Raw genomic sequence first — 16,618 nt, 5'->3', positions numbered from 1 at the left:
AATATAGAACTGTAGATGCCATTGTAGTTCATAGAAAAACCAGAGTCAAACTCAAGTTGCCCTAAATAGGTAGCTGAAGCTACCTTAGGAAACAATTCTATGTATCAAACACCTATGTTCTGTCTTCCTCCTTCAAAAGAACATACAAAGAAAATAATTAAACTCTCTCTCACCCCCAGTTCTAAGTAAGGAACTGACTAGCGAAGGGGGCAGGGATTATCTATAGACAGAGTCATCAACTCTGGAAAATGACATTATTTTTGAAAGTTTCATTTTGTAGTTTAATCTTTTAGTTTTATTGAACTTGTTATAAAAATGAACACTTACCCAAATTAAGAGTTAAAAAATCAGACACTAAAGAAAATAAAAATAAATCAGTGAGATTTGTGGAAGGTTAGATAGCCAAGATAAAAACAGTACCTTATATTATGTACTCCTATAAATATGTTTTTGGGAATATTTGCTTCAGGCAGAATTTTGTGATTTCTTAATCTAAGGATACCAGAGCACTAGAAAAAGATGGGAAAGCAAGGCAGGAGGTAAAAAGATAGTAATTTAGTTTGGCTGGGGACAGACATAAGAGGCATGAAAACTCTTCAGACCAAAATAAGATTTAAAACTGATCTATCTGTATTACATTTTTTAAAATTAGCGCAATCTTTTGTTTTTCAGGTGATGTGTATTAACATTCTATTAGCCTGGTACTTTTGTACTTTTATGTATTTGTTAAGTGCCTACATGTACCTGTAAAGGTTTGAAAGAGAGACAAAAAGGAATAAGACAATGTTCTTCTTCAAGGAACTTTAAAACCTAGCTGGGGAGACCAGAAGAAACATTTAAAAAATACTTCAGTGTGCGAGACCTCATAATAAACATTTTTAAAAGGAAGGAATACGTGAATGCAGTCTGAGGTATTCCAGGAAGGCTTCAGTGGAGGAAGTACAAGTGAAAATAGCTTGGTTTGAAGAAAGAGTATGATGAGAAAGAAAGGGTGTTTCTGTAGAGGGAATAATTGTGAGGACCAAGGAAGAGAGTGGGAATCCCCACATTGAGAACCCCCTTTCCAGGACCTTTCTTGTCTGGTCAGCTGTTGTCATGCATAATTAATTTCTTCATTTGCACTAGCTCTTTCCTCTCAACATGCAAACATCCATTGTCAAATCCAGTGACTTGCTTTAGTTCTCATTGGTTGCTTCTTAAAAATCTTCTCTTGGGTTTGCTGATTCCTTACTTGCCTGATTTTTCCTCTATCTCTTTAGCATCTACTCAGTTTCCTTTTTCTTCTTACTCTTTAGTATGTTCATTTATTTGTTGAACATTAATTGAGCATCTATTATGCAGCAGGCACCAGAGAAATAAATGAATGAATAAAAGTCATTTCTGCCTTCATGACATTTATATGTGACAGGCATATAGACAGATAATTAAAATATTATGTGGTAAGTGCATGGGGTTTAACAGAATGCTATGTGAGAAGAAAGGTACCTAACTCATCCTGGGATAAGAGACAAGGGGTGTCCCAGAGAAAGTTTTTTTAAAGGAGGTAACACCTGAGCTGAATCTTAAAGGATAAGCAAGAGTTACCCATGCAAATTGGGGGGAGGTGCATGGAAAGGCATTCCAGCAGAGGAAACAGCATGGGTAAAGGCAAGAAATGGCCTGGAATGTACCCTTGGAGGCTATTTAACAAAATCTGGGATAGAGATTGGTGGGAAAGGAAGCTGGAGAGGCATTTAGCTGCTGGGCCACAGAACGCCTTCTGGGCCTTTTTAAAGAAGTGTGCCTTTAATTTTGTAGGTAGTGGAAAGATGTTGAAGGGTGTCAACAAAGGAGGGACACCACTTTATGTTTTATGTCTATGAATGGATCTCCATTGCCTTTGCTCATGTTCATTCCCTTATTCCATCTATCTAAACAACATAAAAACTTAACACATTTCTAAAATGACAATCTTCTGATGATCAACAAATTTAGGCTTATTATGTTACAGGTATAGTGGACATACATTCTCTCACATTTCCTCAGATATTTTATTGCTTTTCATCAGTAAATATCCAACTTGAAAAAGCAAAGCTGACATTTTAATATTTCACTTTTCAAAGCTCTGTGACTGTTTGTAACAAGTGGTGGACTTAAATAAAAAGGCTCAAGAGACAAAAGCAGAACCTGGATCTCTTCTACAAGAATATATCACCAGCATGAACAGCTGATGCCCAGAGGAAATAGTAAGATGGGAAAATAGACTTAGAAAAGTGCAAATTATACTGGGGTTTTTCTGCTTTCAAATCTAGATTTTATGTCCACTCTGACAAAATGTGGACTTTGAAATATTACATGAGACCACTATATACCTTAACCTCTGCTCTTGATCCCTTTCCCCCTCAAGTTAAATAATGTTCTGTTTGACATACACATTTCCAAGTTAAACTGGAATGGCTTTTGAGACATTTCTGTACTAATGTAATACATGCTTTACTAAAAAAAACACCCAAACACAGAGTTCAAATTAAACTAATCTTTAATGTGAACCTGATTTAGAAAGGGCCTGCAGATTCTGATTTTCATAGTTCCCTGCATATATTACTAAGTTTACACTTATATTAATGGGAGTATTATAAATAAAAAAGAGATATGTTGAGTGTCAAAAAGAAAGTTACCATCTATATTTGAAAAAATTAAATAAATAATGTCTATGATATGCAGGTGCTTCATAGTAATGGAGCAGGAAGTTACTTTCAAGATTCTTTAAAATGAGGTTGATTTGAAGAGCATTAAACTTAAGCCTCAGACATTGTAAGCCTAAAAGAGGACCATACCACTAAATCCAAAATAAATATGTGAAAAATGCCCTCAACACATGTAAAATTAAAGGCTGTATTTTTCTAATCCTGCACTTATTTCTTACTTTCTCTAATTAAGACTAGAGAATATAAATTCCAATTTAAAAACTTATGTTATAACTTATATAAACTATTCCTCCTATTAAATATCAGTAGTTTTTAATACATATGGTAACATTTATTTTAAAAACACAAAGATAATTTTCTTTAAGATTGAAATTTGTTTTCTGTTTACATATATTCTGAAAGTAGATTCTTTCCAAAGATATGTTTAATCACTTTTGGAAGATTTATGAGAACTCCTTGATCAAAAGAGTCCTAATAATTTAGCTATGAAAATATTAATACATATAAAATGTACCAAAGAAATTGTATATCATAAAATATATATCCACTATATATAATTTATAAATATGATATACTAAACCACAAAATAAAGAAAATATGAAAATCTTTTCTCAAGAAAATAAAGTTAATTTTTACATATTTTACACATCCCTTTAGGAAGAATGCTATTTTATGTAACTTTAAATACAATTTAAATTCTTAAAATAACTTTAAATACAATTTTCTAGCATAAACAAAATGATAGAAAAATGAAGAAAAAAAGGCAAACTAAAGGGTCCCCAAGTAGAATGACCTATTAAAATTAACCAATTGTAAATAACTTTCTCAAATAGAAGTCATCTTTCTACTCCTTTCTAGGATTATTTTACAGAATATGAGGGGAAATAAATTCTCATGTTAGAATCTAATATGGTGCTTTGTCAAAAATACCATTGTAAATTTTTAATTTCTAACATTCTGTGATCTGGGGTTTTAGTTTTAAAATTGGCTAATTATCATGAAGAATTTTGGTTAGCTAACTTTTTCAAATTTCTGATATATATTTTTTAAAGCATTAGGTTATAAAAAAAGGGGTGTTTTATAGAAATCTTTGAAAAATTTGTCTCTGAAAAGAAACAAATATAATATTAAAATGGTTTATTTTTGCAAACATATAATTTTCAACAATCACTTGGTGACTATTTTAGAATTATACTTTATAAAACAGATTATCAATGGTTATATTCTCTCTGCTCTTATTAGCTAAAATATTTACTTTATATTGCCTTTCAATTTTAGTAATTTTTAAAAATTTCTAAAAGGCCTTTGCCAAGTAGCTCAGTTGGTTAGAGTGTCATCCTGATATGCCAAGGTTTCAAGCTTAATCCCTGGTAAGGGCACATACAAGAATCAACCAATGAATGCATAAATAAATGGAACAATAAATCGATGTTCCTCTTTCTTTCTCTCTCCCCTTCCTGTCTCTCTCTAAAAATAAATAAATCTATAGTAATAAAAGCATAATATGCTAATTAGACCGGACAGCCGAACAACCTTCTGGACATCCTTCTAGATGATCTTCTGGACGAAGCCAGGGCTGTGAGAGCCTAGGCAAGCCACTGTGGCTGCGAGGGCTGAGCCCCTTGCATGAATTTTGTGCATCGGGCCTCTAGTAAACAAACAAATAAACAATTCCTAATAAAGATAGTTGGTGAGAGGGAAGAGACCCAGGACTAGATGTTAGAATATTTAAGATCTATTCCTTGTCCACACCACAGCCAGAGATATTTTTGAAACTCTTTTGTCTTCTGGATCTCTGCCTGAACAGGGGAAGTGAAGATGCTTTTAGGAATCATCTAATTTGGGGAGAGAGGCATGCATACAGTCTTCCATTCTGCACCTTTCTGAGATGGTAACTGTATAATAACCCAAATTCTGCATGGGTCTAGGGTAAAATTAATTCACTTATATTTTTAAAGGCCATAAATGGGGATAGCAGTGGTTGACGGGCAGAGAAAAGGAATTTCCTGTTCTTTTTTGGAGGTTCATTTTGATTTTTTAATAAAGACTATGGGGGTAGCAGCTACAATATAGCAGCAAAATTTTTTAAATATATTTTTTATTGATTTTTTACAGAGAGGAAGGGAGAGGGATTGAGAGTTAGAAACATCAATGAGAGAGAAACATCTATCAGCTGCCTCCTGCACACCCCCCACTGGGGATGTGCCCGCAACCAAGGTACATGCCCTTGACTGGAATAGAACCTGGGACCTTTCAGTCCACAGGCCGATGCTCTATCCACTGAGCCAAACCAGACAGGGCTAGCAGCAAAATTTTTAAAGTTTGGGTTTTATTTTTTAATCTATTTCTTGCTATTTACATTAAAAATACCTATCTTGCATTTGACATACCAAGGCCTAGGGGAAGGTGAAGCCTACTTTGAATGTTGTGACTGCCTTAGCCGACTTGGCTCAGTGGATAGAGCGTCAGCCTGCAGACTGAGGGGTCCCGGGTTCGATTTCAGCCTAGGGCACATACCTGGGTTGCGGGCTTGATCCCCAGTAGGGGGCGTGCAGGAGGCAGCCGATCAATGATTCTCATCATTGATGTTTCCATCTCTCTCTCCTTCTCCCTTCCTCTCTGAAATCAATAAAGAAATATATATTTTTTAAAAAGTTGTGACTCAGACAGAGAAGCAGTTGTGAATTTCCTCAGTGTATGAATACTTTGAAGAGATCTACTGTTGAAGAACAATTTTTTCCAGAGTAGGAGGCCTTTAAAGAAAAAGCATTCTTGCCGAAGCCGGTTTGGCTCAGTGGATGGAGCGTCGGCCTGTGGACTGAGAGGTCCCGGGTTCGATTCCGGTCAGGGGCATGTACCTGGGTTGCGGGCATATCCCCAGTGGGAGATGTGCAGGAGGCAGCTGATCGATGTTTCTCTCTCATCGATGTTTCTGACTCTCTGTCTCTCTCCCTTCCTCTCTGTAAAAAATCAATAAAATATATTTTAAAAAAGAAAAAAAAAGAAAAAGAAAAAGAAAAAGCATTCTTTAAGGTAGCGTTTTATGTTTGTATGTATCTGTTTAACTATGGCTACCTATAAAAGCACACTATTGAGAAAATATAGCTCTATTTCATCCACTGTAACTTGACAAATTGTGGAAGAAATTAGTATACTCTGAATTATGAGTTTTTAAGTCAAGCATCTAAGGATAAAGATAACTAACAAAAGACAAAGCAAATCTTGAACATAAGGTTTTATCTGGAGAAAACTCCTTAGGAGACTTATTTATTTTAAGTGTTTTAGAACTTTTTAAATTATGATTTAGATTTTTTAGTCATTTATTATATTCAAGAATGCCTGCAAATTTTACTTAACATATTTTTATATGCATGTAAATTCTTTCCATGGTATATAAAGTATCCCACAATGAATTTTTTTGAAAATAATATATAAATTTATTAATAAACAATAACATGATATAACAAGACATGATATAAAAACAATAACATGATATGAAAACAAAGACATGATCTAAAAACGTCAAAAACATGATAGAAAAATAACACTGATACAAACAATAACTGATAAATTGATTAAACTTATTCTAATATCTCCCTGTATACCACATTAAGAGTAAAAACACTTTCAAGAGTGCTTGACTAATTTCCCTTGTGCTGAAGTATTTAGAACTTTAACGTCACACGCTCTTTGAACTCGAGAGAAAGCAACGTATAACTGACCATGTGCGAAAACAGGTTCAGGTAGGAATATTCCTACTCTGTCTAGAGTTTGTCCTTGTGATTTATTAATAGTCATCGCAAATGCTGGCATCACGGGAAACTGTTGTCGAATTAATTTAAATGGGAGACCAGTGTCAGACGGGGACAACCAATTATTGGAATCAGACCAACCTCTCCTTCCACAGATCCTGTTAATACTTCTGCTTCAATTATGTTAGGTCACAATCTTTTGATAATAAATCAAGGACCATTACAAAGACTCCATTTACTATTAAGATTTCTCAGTAGCATGATGATTGCACCCACTTTCAATTTTAATTTATGACACGGCATTCCCGTAGAAGTAATACTATTAAGAAATTCGATGGGAAAATTTTCCTTTTCAGCATCATCTGTTGAATCAATGGAATCATCACTCAAATATGAGTGAAAATCTCCATCGAGAATATCCAAAATTTCTTCATTTAATTTTTGAACCTGCTCATTTTTTTGAGAAACGATTGGACGTGTAGCCTCATTTTTAATGAGGTACATTGTGCTAACAGTTCCCCTTTAGATACATTCTGTCCCTGATGCCGCCTTTTTTCAACTTCAGAGGCACGTTGCTCTTCAGACATTTTCTGTGGATAACGCAGTCTTCTTTCGGCTGCAGATCTACATTGTGCCAATAGTTGCTCTTCAGATAAATTCCGTCACCGAGGCGGCCTTCTTTCAGCTTTAGAGGTACATTGCTCTTTAGACATTTTCTGCTGAGGGACCTGCCTCCATGCCCACCTGAACGTCTGTTGTCCTTGCAGCCTCCCAGGCCACGGTGTCTTCTCACGAATCTCTCCATCCAGGGTGCTTTCCCTTTCTCCAACAGGCGATCACATTTTGGCTTCCGACAGGACAGTCCGAGAGAGACCAGGGTCTGGTAGTTCTCCAACATGACGTCCTTGCACAGACCTCTCTGCGTGGGCTCAGCCTCTCCCACTCCTCCTGGGAGAAGTAGATGGCCAGGTACCCGAACGTCACTGCCGCCCTGGACTTGGGCTTCACCCGTGTGGCTGGCATCCTTTCCTCCTCACCGATACCTCGTCTGGGGAGGGGCAGTGCGCAGGGCAGGTGGGGCAGATAAGTACATGGCCGCTCGCCCTGCGCTGCTCAGGTGGAATGGATTGCTCGGGAAGCGATGTCCTGCCGGTCCTGGTTGCTCACGGCCATGCACCCTGAGCCGGAGAAGCACGTTCTTGTCCACAATGTTCTCCGAGGACCTCAGCACGGCTCCATCCTCTCAGGTCGCTTCCCAGCGGCGCCCTCCCACAATGTATTGATCAATATATTTAATATTTTTATACTAAATGTTTCATAAAATGTTCTATATAAATATAAATTTATAGATGCCCAAGAAAAATGAAATCAATTAATTTCCTAGGTTTGTATGATGGAATATTTGTAAACCATATATGAAATAGTTCTTTAATATGAAATATGCTCCCAGAAATTTTTGTTTTTATGGGTGATTATACCTGATTAAAACATATGTTGAAAATAATCTCTAAAACAATCAGAAGTTGATTAGTGTGTTATATCAACTTATGAAAAAATCTATTAGCTATGTTCATTTAAAGCAACATTAGTCACTTGACATAATAAAAACAAAGTCGCTTTCACCCTAGTTGGGTTGCTGTGGTTCAGTTGGTTGGAGCATTGTCCTATATACCAAAAGGTATCGGATTTAATTATAGTCAGGGAAGTATCTCTCTCTCCTTTCTTTCAAATCAATAAAAGCATGTCCTTGCGTGAGGATTAAAATTTTTTAAATAAAAATAAATATAAATAAAAACAAAGTCATTTTAATGAAATACTATCACTGGATCCAAGTGTCTTGCTTTGAAAATATCCATTCTTTGTCACTGCATTGATAGCCCTTAAGTGTTTTGTTATTTACCTAGCAGTCTTGTGAGTTTTTTTTGTTTTTCTTTTTTTTAAATTTTATTGATTTTTTACAGAGAGGAAGGGAGAGGGATAGAGTTAGAAACATCGATGAGAGAGACACATCGATCAGCTGCCTCATGCACACCTCCCACTAGGGATGTGCCTGCAACCAAGGTACATGCCCTTGACCAGAATTGAACCTGGGACCCTTCAGTCCGCAGGCCAATGCTCTCTCCACTGAAAAGAACAGTTAGGGCTGTTCTTTTTCTTTTTCTTTTTTTTGTTGTTCTTTTTCTTGATAGTCACTAACCTTGTGTACAAAACATTATTGGAGCATAATTATTCAGAGGTTTCATTCATAGAATTATTTCAGTTAAAATACCTTATATTGAATCTTTTGTGCTTACTGGATTGAATCTTTTAACCAGTGTCTAATAAAAAATTCCATTTTTCAGGTATTTTTCACCTGGATATTTAGATACACTTTTGCAGAGTGAACAGCTATCAACCACTTAACAAGTAAGCAAAGTTACGTTTTTATACTCGAATTCACAGCAAAAATAGTTATGAATAACAGTTGATAAATAAAGTTCTTTCTAAATATTTAAAGTAAGTACATTCTAAATTTATTCAATGTAAAATATATTTAGATAATATTTCCTAAATTTATGTAATACTTTAAAAATTAGTGGCTTAAGTATATGAGAAGCTGTTCATAGTAATTTACACAGGATTTACTCTAAAGGTAGATTTAAAAAGACAAAGTATTTTAAGGCATTTGTTATTATTCTATTAACGCCCCCCCCCCACACACACACACACCTCCAACTAGGTACATAAGAAGATGGTATTAAAAATTTCGTACTTATTTTAACCAATTCTTCATAGGCATAGGCAAAGAAAACTGGCCTTGCAAATTCCACAGCAGGTTATAGAAGGGAAATTGTTGAAAGAGGAAACTGATGACAGAAGTACAGAGATTCTAATGTTGGTGAAAGAAATGCATTAAGTGAACACATAGACTCTGTGAATAACCTGTCATAGATGACCTTAAGAACTTAGGACACTCCTTTTCATCCCAAGTTTTCTAAGCTCTTTTCTTACGCTACCTAAACTGTTTCTTATCTTTCCTGGCTGGAAAGGATAGAAGGGCAACATTAAGCATTATGCTACTGCAGACATGCTTTCCATTTTCATGGAAAGGTTTCTTAGTCTAGCTCTGCTCATGAATAAACAAGAAAGCAGGCATGCAAAATGGGTAATCAGTATTCCTTTGTTCTAGCTTCACTTTCCCAAGTTTAAAAAGTAATGTTTTCAGAGATTTAAGACAAAATTTGGAAAGAACACCATCAGGCTTAGACTTTACATGCATCTTCTTTACTTAGGGAGCTAAAATGGGGTGACAGGGGGTTTCAATAAAAATTTCAGTAAAAACAGCATTAGAATTGTCCCTTTCATTTTCCCTGTCAAGTGTGCTTCTCACCTCAGGGAATATGTGATGAGATTTAGGAATCTTGGTTAGTTGGCATGTGTGTGTGTTTTTATCTAAAGGGACAGTCTTTACAGTGATCTCCCCTAGAAGACTGGAAAGGAGTAGATGATAACCTGGGAGCACCTAGGCCACAGTATTTCCAATCTGGCTGGCTTTCAGGTTTCTTCTCAGACTCTTTTTATTCCTTCTCAAAAGGAACCTACCCATTTCTTTTTGGTATTTTCTAGCTCCATCTCTGTCATCATTTCTTCACAGTGCATAGCTTTTTGCATCTTTTAAACATCATTATATCCAAGATTGTCCATTTCTTTTTTCTTATGTCAGCCAAGGATTGCTTGCAGTTGATTTTTTAATATCTCTTTACACCTATTTTGTTTCCTTGTAATAATTTCTTTGACTTATTGCATAGAAAATTTTAATTTTTATCCCCAATTTTGTAGCTTTTGTTCCTCTTTCCTATCTGCCTGCTTGCCTTATGAGCCTTTTAAGAAACTGAGAAAATAGCCCTAGCTGGTTTGGTTCAGTGGATAGAGCGTTGGCCTACAGACCAAAGGGTCCTGGGTTTGATTCTGGTCAAGGGCACGTACCTTGGTTGTAGGCTTTTTCCCGACCTGGGCTCTGGTTTGGGCACGTGCAGGAGGCAACCAAGTGGTGTGTTTCTCTCACATCAATATTTCTGTCTTTTCCTCTCTCTTCCACTCTCCCTAAAAGTCAATGGAAAAATATCCTCGGGTGAGGATTAACAACAACAACAAAAAGAATCTGAAAAAATAAAGGTAGTTTTCATCTTTTTTACATTAAGAAATGTTTTTCTTAGATAACCACATTGGTAATGAATAAACTGGTCTATATACTATAAAACCTCCTCTAATGTTATGGGATTAGTGAATTTGCTATTATGTATTTCTTGCCATTGTATGTTGTACTTGAAGGTTTTCATTTCACACATTATTTCATACTCATCAAAGAGAATTAAACTAAGAAAGTAATAAATATTTAATAATGTATGGATGGGTGCTACAAGTCAATCATATGCAATTTGGAAAATTTATACTATGAAATGCTTCCTAACAAAAAACACTTAAAGCACAGAACACTCTGAGACTTTTTCTTTTTTATTTGTGCTAGAGCAAAAATAGTGTCTCTCATTGACGACATTCTTTGATATTTTAACTCAATTTGAATTTTGACAATTCCAATTCTCTGGGCAGACCAACCCTTATCCCCACTGTTCCTCCTCCCCCTGCAGTTTATTTAAAATTCAGCTATTATTAGGATATCTCATTTAGCTGAACAATTTATATTTAGGACTTCGGGAATAGAATTGGTTGAATCTTATCATTGGTTGACCATTATTCATTCAGTTCTCCTGTTGTGAAAATAAATGCCTATCAGTGGTGCCTGAAAGAGATGTTGAAAATCTGAGTTCTAGTCATATTTGTTAAGTAGTAAGGGCGATAATACTCGCTCAGCTTACTGATAAGATGCGAGTGAAAATAATCTGCAATGGTGCATATAACAATTTTGTAAACTGTCCCATTCTGTGTAAGCCAATATAGGCAATGACAGTCAAAGACAGATTACTCATTTGGAGCAAAGATAAAGCAATTGGCAGACAAGGTCCCATACTCTTAGATAAGCGGAGTTTATACCAGGTGATTTACGATAAAGAAAAGCTACATTTCCTGCCCTCATGGAGTTTTCTAATATAAACACATTTGCCTGGACACAGGGAGTAAAATATGCACAAGACTCTGAGCACAAATCAGGAATATTTCATTTAGTATAAAAAACAAATGACAACCTTATATTTACAGGAGGTTGACCTGTTTTGCTAACCTTTCCCTCTCACACTACCCGCTTAACGAAAGGATTAAAGATTTGCTTGTTTCTAAACTTGATTTGAGGTCCTGCTTAACATAAACCATGACCTTAAATTCCTGGGTGAGGCCATCTCCCATCCAAGATATCAAGTTTAAAAACTAACCTTGAAAGAATGAAGGATTTGTCTGTTATGTTTTCAAATCGTCAGCCCTTTTCTTAAGTTCATAAACCCTGACCTTAAATTCCTGGGTGAAGCTATCTCCAACCCAAGATGTCAAGTTTAGAAACTGACCTTGAAAGAATGAAGGATTTATGTGTTGTATTTTCAAATTGCCAGCCCTTTGATTAAGCTAGGTGCTAGCAAATTTTGTGGCTTGTGTATACTCTGGCTTATGTGGCCACAAAATTCACTGTTTAGAAAATATTGATTTGTAGCTATTCTGTTTCAGAGATTAAACAGATCAAATGACAGTCTTAACTATAACTATTGCATTTATCAGTTGTTTAAGGCACTTTAGACTTTCAAAATTTGATTTGTCTATAAAATTATTTTTCTAATAATATAAATACTTTTGTTTTTAAGAGGTCTAGGTAGGCCATAAAGTTAGACACATATTCACTGATAATTGCTTTAAAGAATGATGAGTTTTATTGTTTATAAAAATCAGTACGTTTTTTTTAAAAAATTAGGATATATGAAAGGATAAATAAAAAAGCAAAATCAGCACTCCAAATCAACATCCTAGAAAATAATTGTCATTAACAAGTTAATATAATCTCAAGTTCTTCTTTGGGACTTTGCTCAGATAGAAAAAAATTTTTTTAATATATTTTATTGATTTTTTACAGAGAGGAAGGGAGAGGGATAGAGTTAGAAACATCGATGAGAGAGACACATCGATCAGCTGCCTCCTGCACACCTCCTACTGGGGATGTGTCCACAACCAAGGTACATGTCCTTGACCGGAATCGAACCTGGGACCTTTCAGTCCACAGGCTGACACTCTATCCACTGAGCCAAACCGGTTAGGGCAGATAGAAATTTTTTTAGAAAAGTGTATTCATGCTATACCTGTTATTTTAAAATAAAAAGCGAAAGTTATAGCAGTTTGTTTCACAGAAGATGGAGTTTTCACTTTTTTTTTTTTAAGTGGGTTTAGGGTCTCCTCAATGATAAAATAGGGATTTATATAAAATATGTATAAATGGCTTGCTTTTATTAATGATTGACTAGTATTTGCTATAGAGATTTTAAACTGAGTGCTATTTATGGCTTATCAGTTTTACAGCATTAGATTAAGAATATTATATGAATAATCTATCATCTGCAAGATGATTTGATATAGATATACATTTTAAAAAGCTTTTCACATGCATATAGAATTTGTGGTAATGTAGTCTTATTAAAATATTTGAATAAACATGCATTACTAATTGTACTAATGTATTTTTGATATAAAAATTTCAATTATTTGAGAACTATTATAATCTATATTGGGTTCTCTGTTTTTTAAATTTCTGTAGCATATATAGTTTAAATCATACAAATGTAATTATAATGCCAAAGAGAATGTCATCATTCTCCCATTTTTTTCTTTGCTAATTCAAGTATGACCTTTTTCTGGGATGAGTGATATGTGTCCTGCTCTTTAGTCCTTAATGGCATCCAGGACTACACACAGTAGAACAGGCAACAAGTCTCCTTAAATCCCCAGGCCCTAGTTTTCTGAAATATTATCGCTTAGCGCAAGAGGACAGACTCTAGAGTTAGAGACATTGGAATCTCAAAATTACTACAACCTGACTCAGTGGCTTTTGGCTGGTTATTAAGAGCACCCATTTCATTGGATCCTGAGGATTAAGCAAGGGTGAGTGAGCATAGGCCCTGACACATAGTAAGCAGTGCCACCACTAGTCTATATGAAATCTTTATGTACATAGATAAAGGTATACAGTCCTTAAGACACTACTTCCATTTGGTAGAAGTTGTAATATTCTATTTTTGTTTGAGCAAGACACTTTACTGCCATCTGCTGGAAAATTTTCTTAATAAATATGCAAATAATGATGTCTACAATGTGAACCACACCCCCTTAGATGTGTTGGCGCCCTTGTGAAATCACAACTGTGCACATAAGTGCTCAATAGATAGTATTTGCTACTCTTCTTCCCACTTTTATAAATGGGGTTTGGAAGAGAATTCCAGATAATGCTATTATTACATGAAACAATTTTAAAAAATCAAGGAGTCAAAGTTAATCTCTATAAAAAAGAATTGTCATTTTATTACAATTTTTTTTTGCACATAAATGGGAAAAATTCAACTCAAACATAGGAGTACCATCACAAAGTAGATTGACTAAATTTGGATTGGGGAGAGTTATTGATAATGGTAACACTCTTCCAGGATAAAGATTTATCACCCTAGGCCCTGGTGGGTTTGGCTCAGTGGACAGAGAGCTGGCCTACAGACTGAAGGGTCCCAGGTTGGATTCCGGTCAAGGGATGATCCCTGGCCCTGTTAAGGGTGCATGTGGGAGGCAATCAATCTGTGTGTCTCTCTCACATGATGTTTCTCTCTCTCCCTTCCACTTGCTCTAAAAAAAAAAAGAAAAGAAAAAGAAAATCAATGGAAGGAACAATATCCTCAGGTGAGGAATAACAAAATCAAACAAACAAAAAAGATTTTATCACCCTAGTAAGGACCTCAGGTGTGAAGATGACTCTTGGAAGCTTGAAGAAATCAACAGCCCACACTAAGTGATGTGGAAATGCCACAACTGCCACAGCTGACTGGAAAAAGATATCAAATAGCTCATAGGGGTGGGTATGCACTTCAGTATTATAGGGATGGAAAACCCACCAGCTCACTGTGTCCAGAGAACCCACCATTTACCAAAGTGATAAGGGATGCATTGTCAGGAGGGTAATGATCACTGAGAATTTCAGTGGTGTGGTCTTCTGTGTTCCAGGGTTGACTGGAGGAGACACTGTTACAGAACTGGGTTCCTTAATAGGGATGGCAGGATCCAGAAACATAGGTGCCAGTGACAGAACATAACTGTCAGAAGCAAAGTGTGTGCAATTATCACAATGAGTTGCAAAATTGACGTGGCATCCAGGGACCCAATCCATAGAAAGATTAAGAACTCCATGTTTCTAGAGGCAAAATAGATAGGCAGTCAATAAAGGTATCTAATCTAATAAAAGAGAAACATGGTAATTGGCGTACAACCGCTACCCTTCCCATTGGCTAATCAGGGAGATATGCAAATTAACTGTCAGCCAAGATGGCGGCCGGCAGCCAGGCAGCTTGAAACTAACATGAGGCTTGCTTGCTTCAGTGACGGAGGACACCAACGTTCCCCGCCTGCCTTGCCGGCCTCTGAGCCTGCAGTTTGAAACATTTTAACAAATATAGAAGCTAAAAAATACCCCAGAAACCAGCTTTCAGCGAGCTGGGATCTCAGAGCTGGAGTCAGAGCTGGAGTTATACATTGTTTCAATTACCTACTTTTAGCAGTGGAGGCCTAAGAGCTGGAGCCTCAGAGCTAAAGCTGGCCCAGAATTAAAAAAAGAAAAAAGAAAAAAAGGAGCGGTTGGGAGGTTCCATCACACCTGCCAGCCTGAAAACAGCCCTCAGCCCCTCACCCAGACTGGCCAGGCACCCCAGTGGGGACCCCCACCCTGAAGGGTGTGTGACCAGCTGCAAACAGCCCTCAGCCCCTCACCCAGGCTGGCCAGGCACCCCAGTGGGGACCCCAACCCTGAAGGGTGTGTGACCAGCTGCAAACAGCCCTCAGCCCCTCACCCAGGCTGGCCAGGCACCCCAGGGGGGACCCCCACCCTGAATGGTGTGTGACAAGCTGCAAACAGCCATCATCCCCTCACCCAGGCTGGCCAGGCACCCCAGTGGGGACCCCCACCCTGATCCAGGACACCCTTCAGGGCAAACCAGCCAGCCCCACCCATGCACCAGGCCTCTATTCTATATAGTAAAAGGGTAATATGCCTCCCAGCACCAGGATCAGCGTGACAGGGGGCAGCGCCCAAACCCCCTGATCGCCCTGTGGCTCTGTGTGTGACAGGGGGCGGGACCACAACCTCCCTATCCACCCTGCTCTATTCCTGACAGGGGAAGGTGCCCCAACCTCCTGATCAGCCCTGCTCTGTGCCTGATACGGGGGAGCTCCCCAACCTCTGATCGCCCTGCGGCTCTGTGTGTGACAGGGTGTGGCGCCCCCCCCCTCCACCACCACAGGCCCTGCTCTGTGTGTGACAGGGTAGAGCCATAACCTCCCCATTGGCCCTGCCCTGAGTGTGAGAGTGGCGGCGCCCCAACCCCCTGATCAGCCCTGCTCTGTGGGTGATAGAGGGCAGCGCCCCAACCCCCTGACCCGCCCTGCTCTGTATGTGACAGGGGGTGGTGCCCCAACTCCCCTATCGGCCTTACTCTCTGAGTGACAGGGGGGAGCTCCTCAACCCCCTGATGGGCCCTGCTGTGTGCGTGACAGGGGGCAGCGCCCGAACCCCGATTGGCCCTGCTCTGTGCGTGACAGGGGATGGCGCCGCAACCCTCCCCATCAACCCTGCCTTGAGTGTGACAGGGGGCGGTGCCCCAACCCCCCAATCGGCCCTACCCTGAGCGTGACTGGGGGTGGCATCGCAACCTCCCGATCCGCCCTGCTCTGTGCATGACGGGGCGGTGCCCCAACTCCCCAATCGGCCCTGCTCTGAGCCCGACCAGGGGCTGCACCTCGGGATTGGGCTGCCCTCTGCCACCTGGGAGCAGGCCTAAGCCAGCAGGTCGTTATCTCCCAAGGGGTCCCAGACTGCGAGAGGGCACAGGCCAGGCTGAGGGGCCCCTCCTTCCCCCCCAGTGCACAAATTTTTGTGCACCGGGCCTCTAGTCAATTTATAAAATAAAAAAAATCTAGAATGGATGGTCAGGAAGCTAAGGGCAGCTGCCACAATAC

The 16,618-nt window shown here is 38.3% G+C and overlaps 1 protein-coding gene across 1 annotated transcript in view; it reads left to right on the top strand.

Annotated features, from left to right (window-relative positions):
* SPAG6 (sperm associated antigen 6) overlaps positions 1-16,618 on the top strand; it is a 77,581-nt gene that overhangs the window by 54,888 nt on the left and 6,075 nt on the right. The window contains 1 exon segment of the mRNA XM_036345150.1: positions 8,782-8,845. Within this exon segment, the coding sequence (XP_036201043.1) occupies positions 8,782-8,823 (42 nt within the window). The 3' untranslated portion in view covers positions 8,824-8,845.

This window comes from Myotis myotis, unplaced genomic scaffold (genome assembly GCF_014108235.1).
Source record: "Myotis myotis isolate mMyoMyo1 unplaced genomic scaffold, mMyoMyo1.p scaffold_m19_p_1, whole genome shotgun sequence".
Lineage (NCBI taxonomy): Eukaryota > Metazoa > Chordata > Mammalia > Chiroptera > Vespertilionidae > Myotis > Myotis myotis.
Note: the sequence above shows the minus strand (reverse complement) of the source record. Positions and strands in the feature narration are given on the sequence as shown.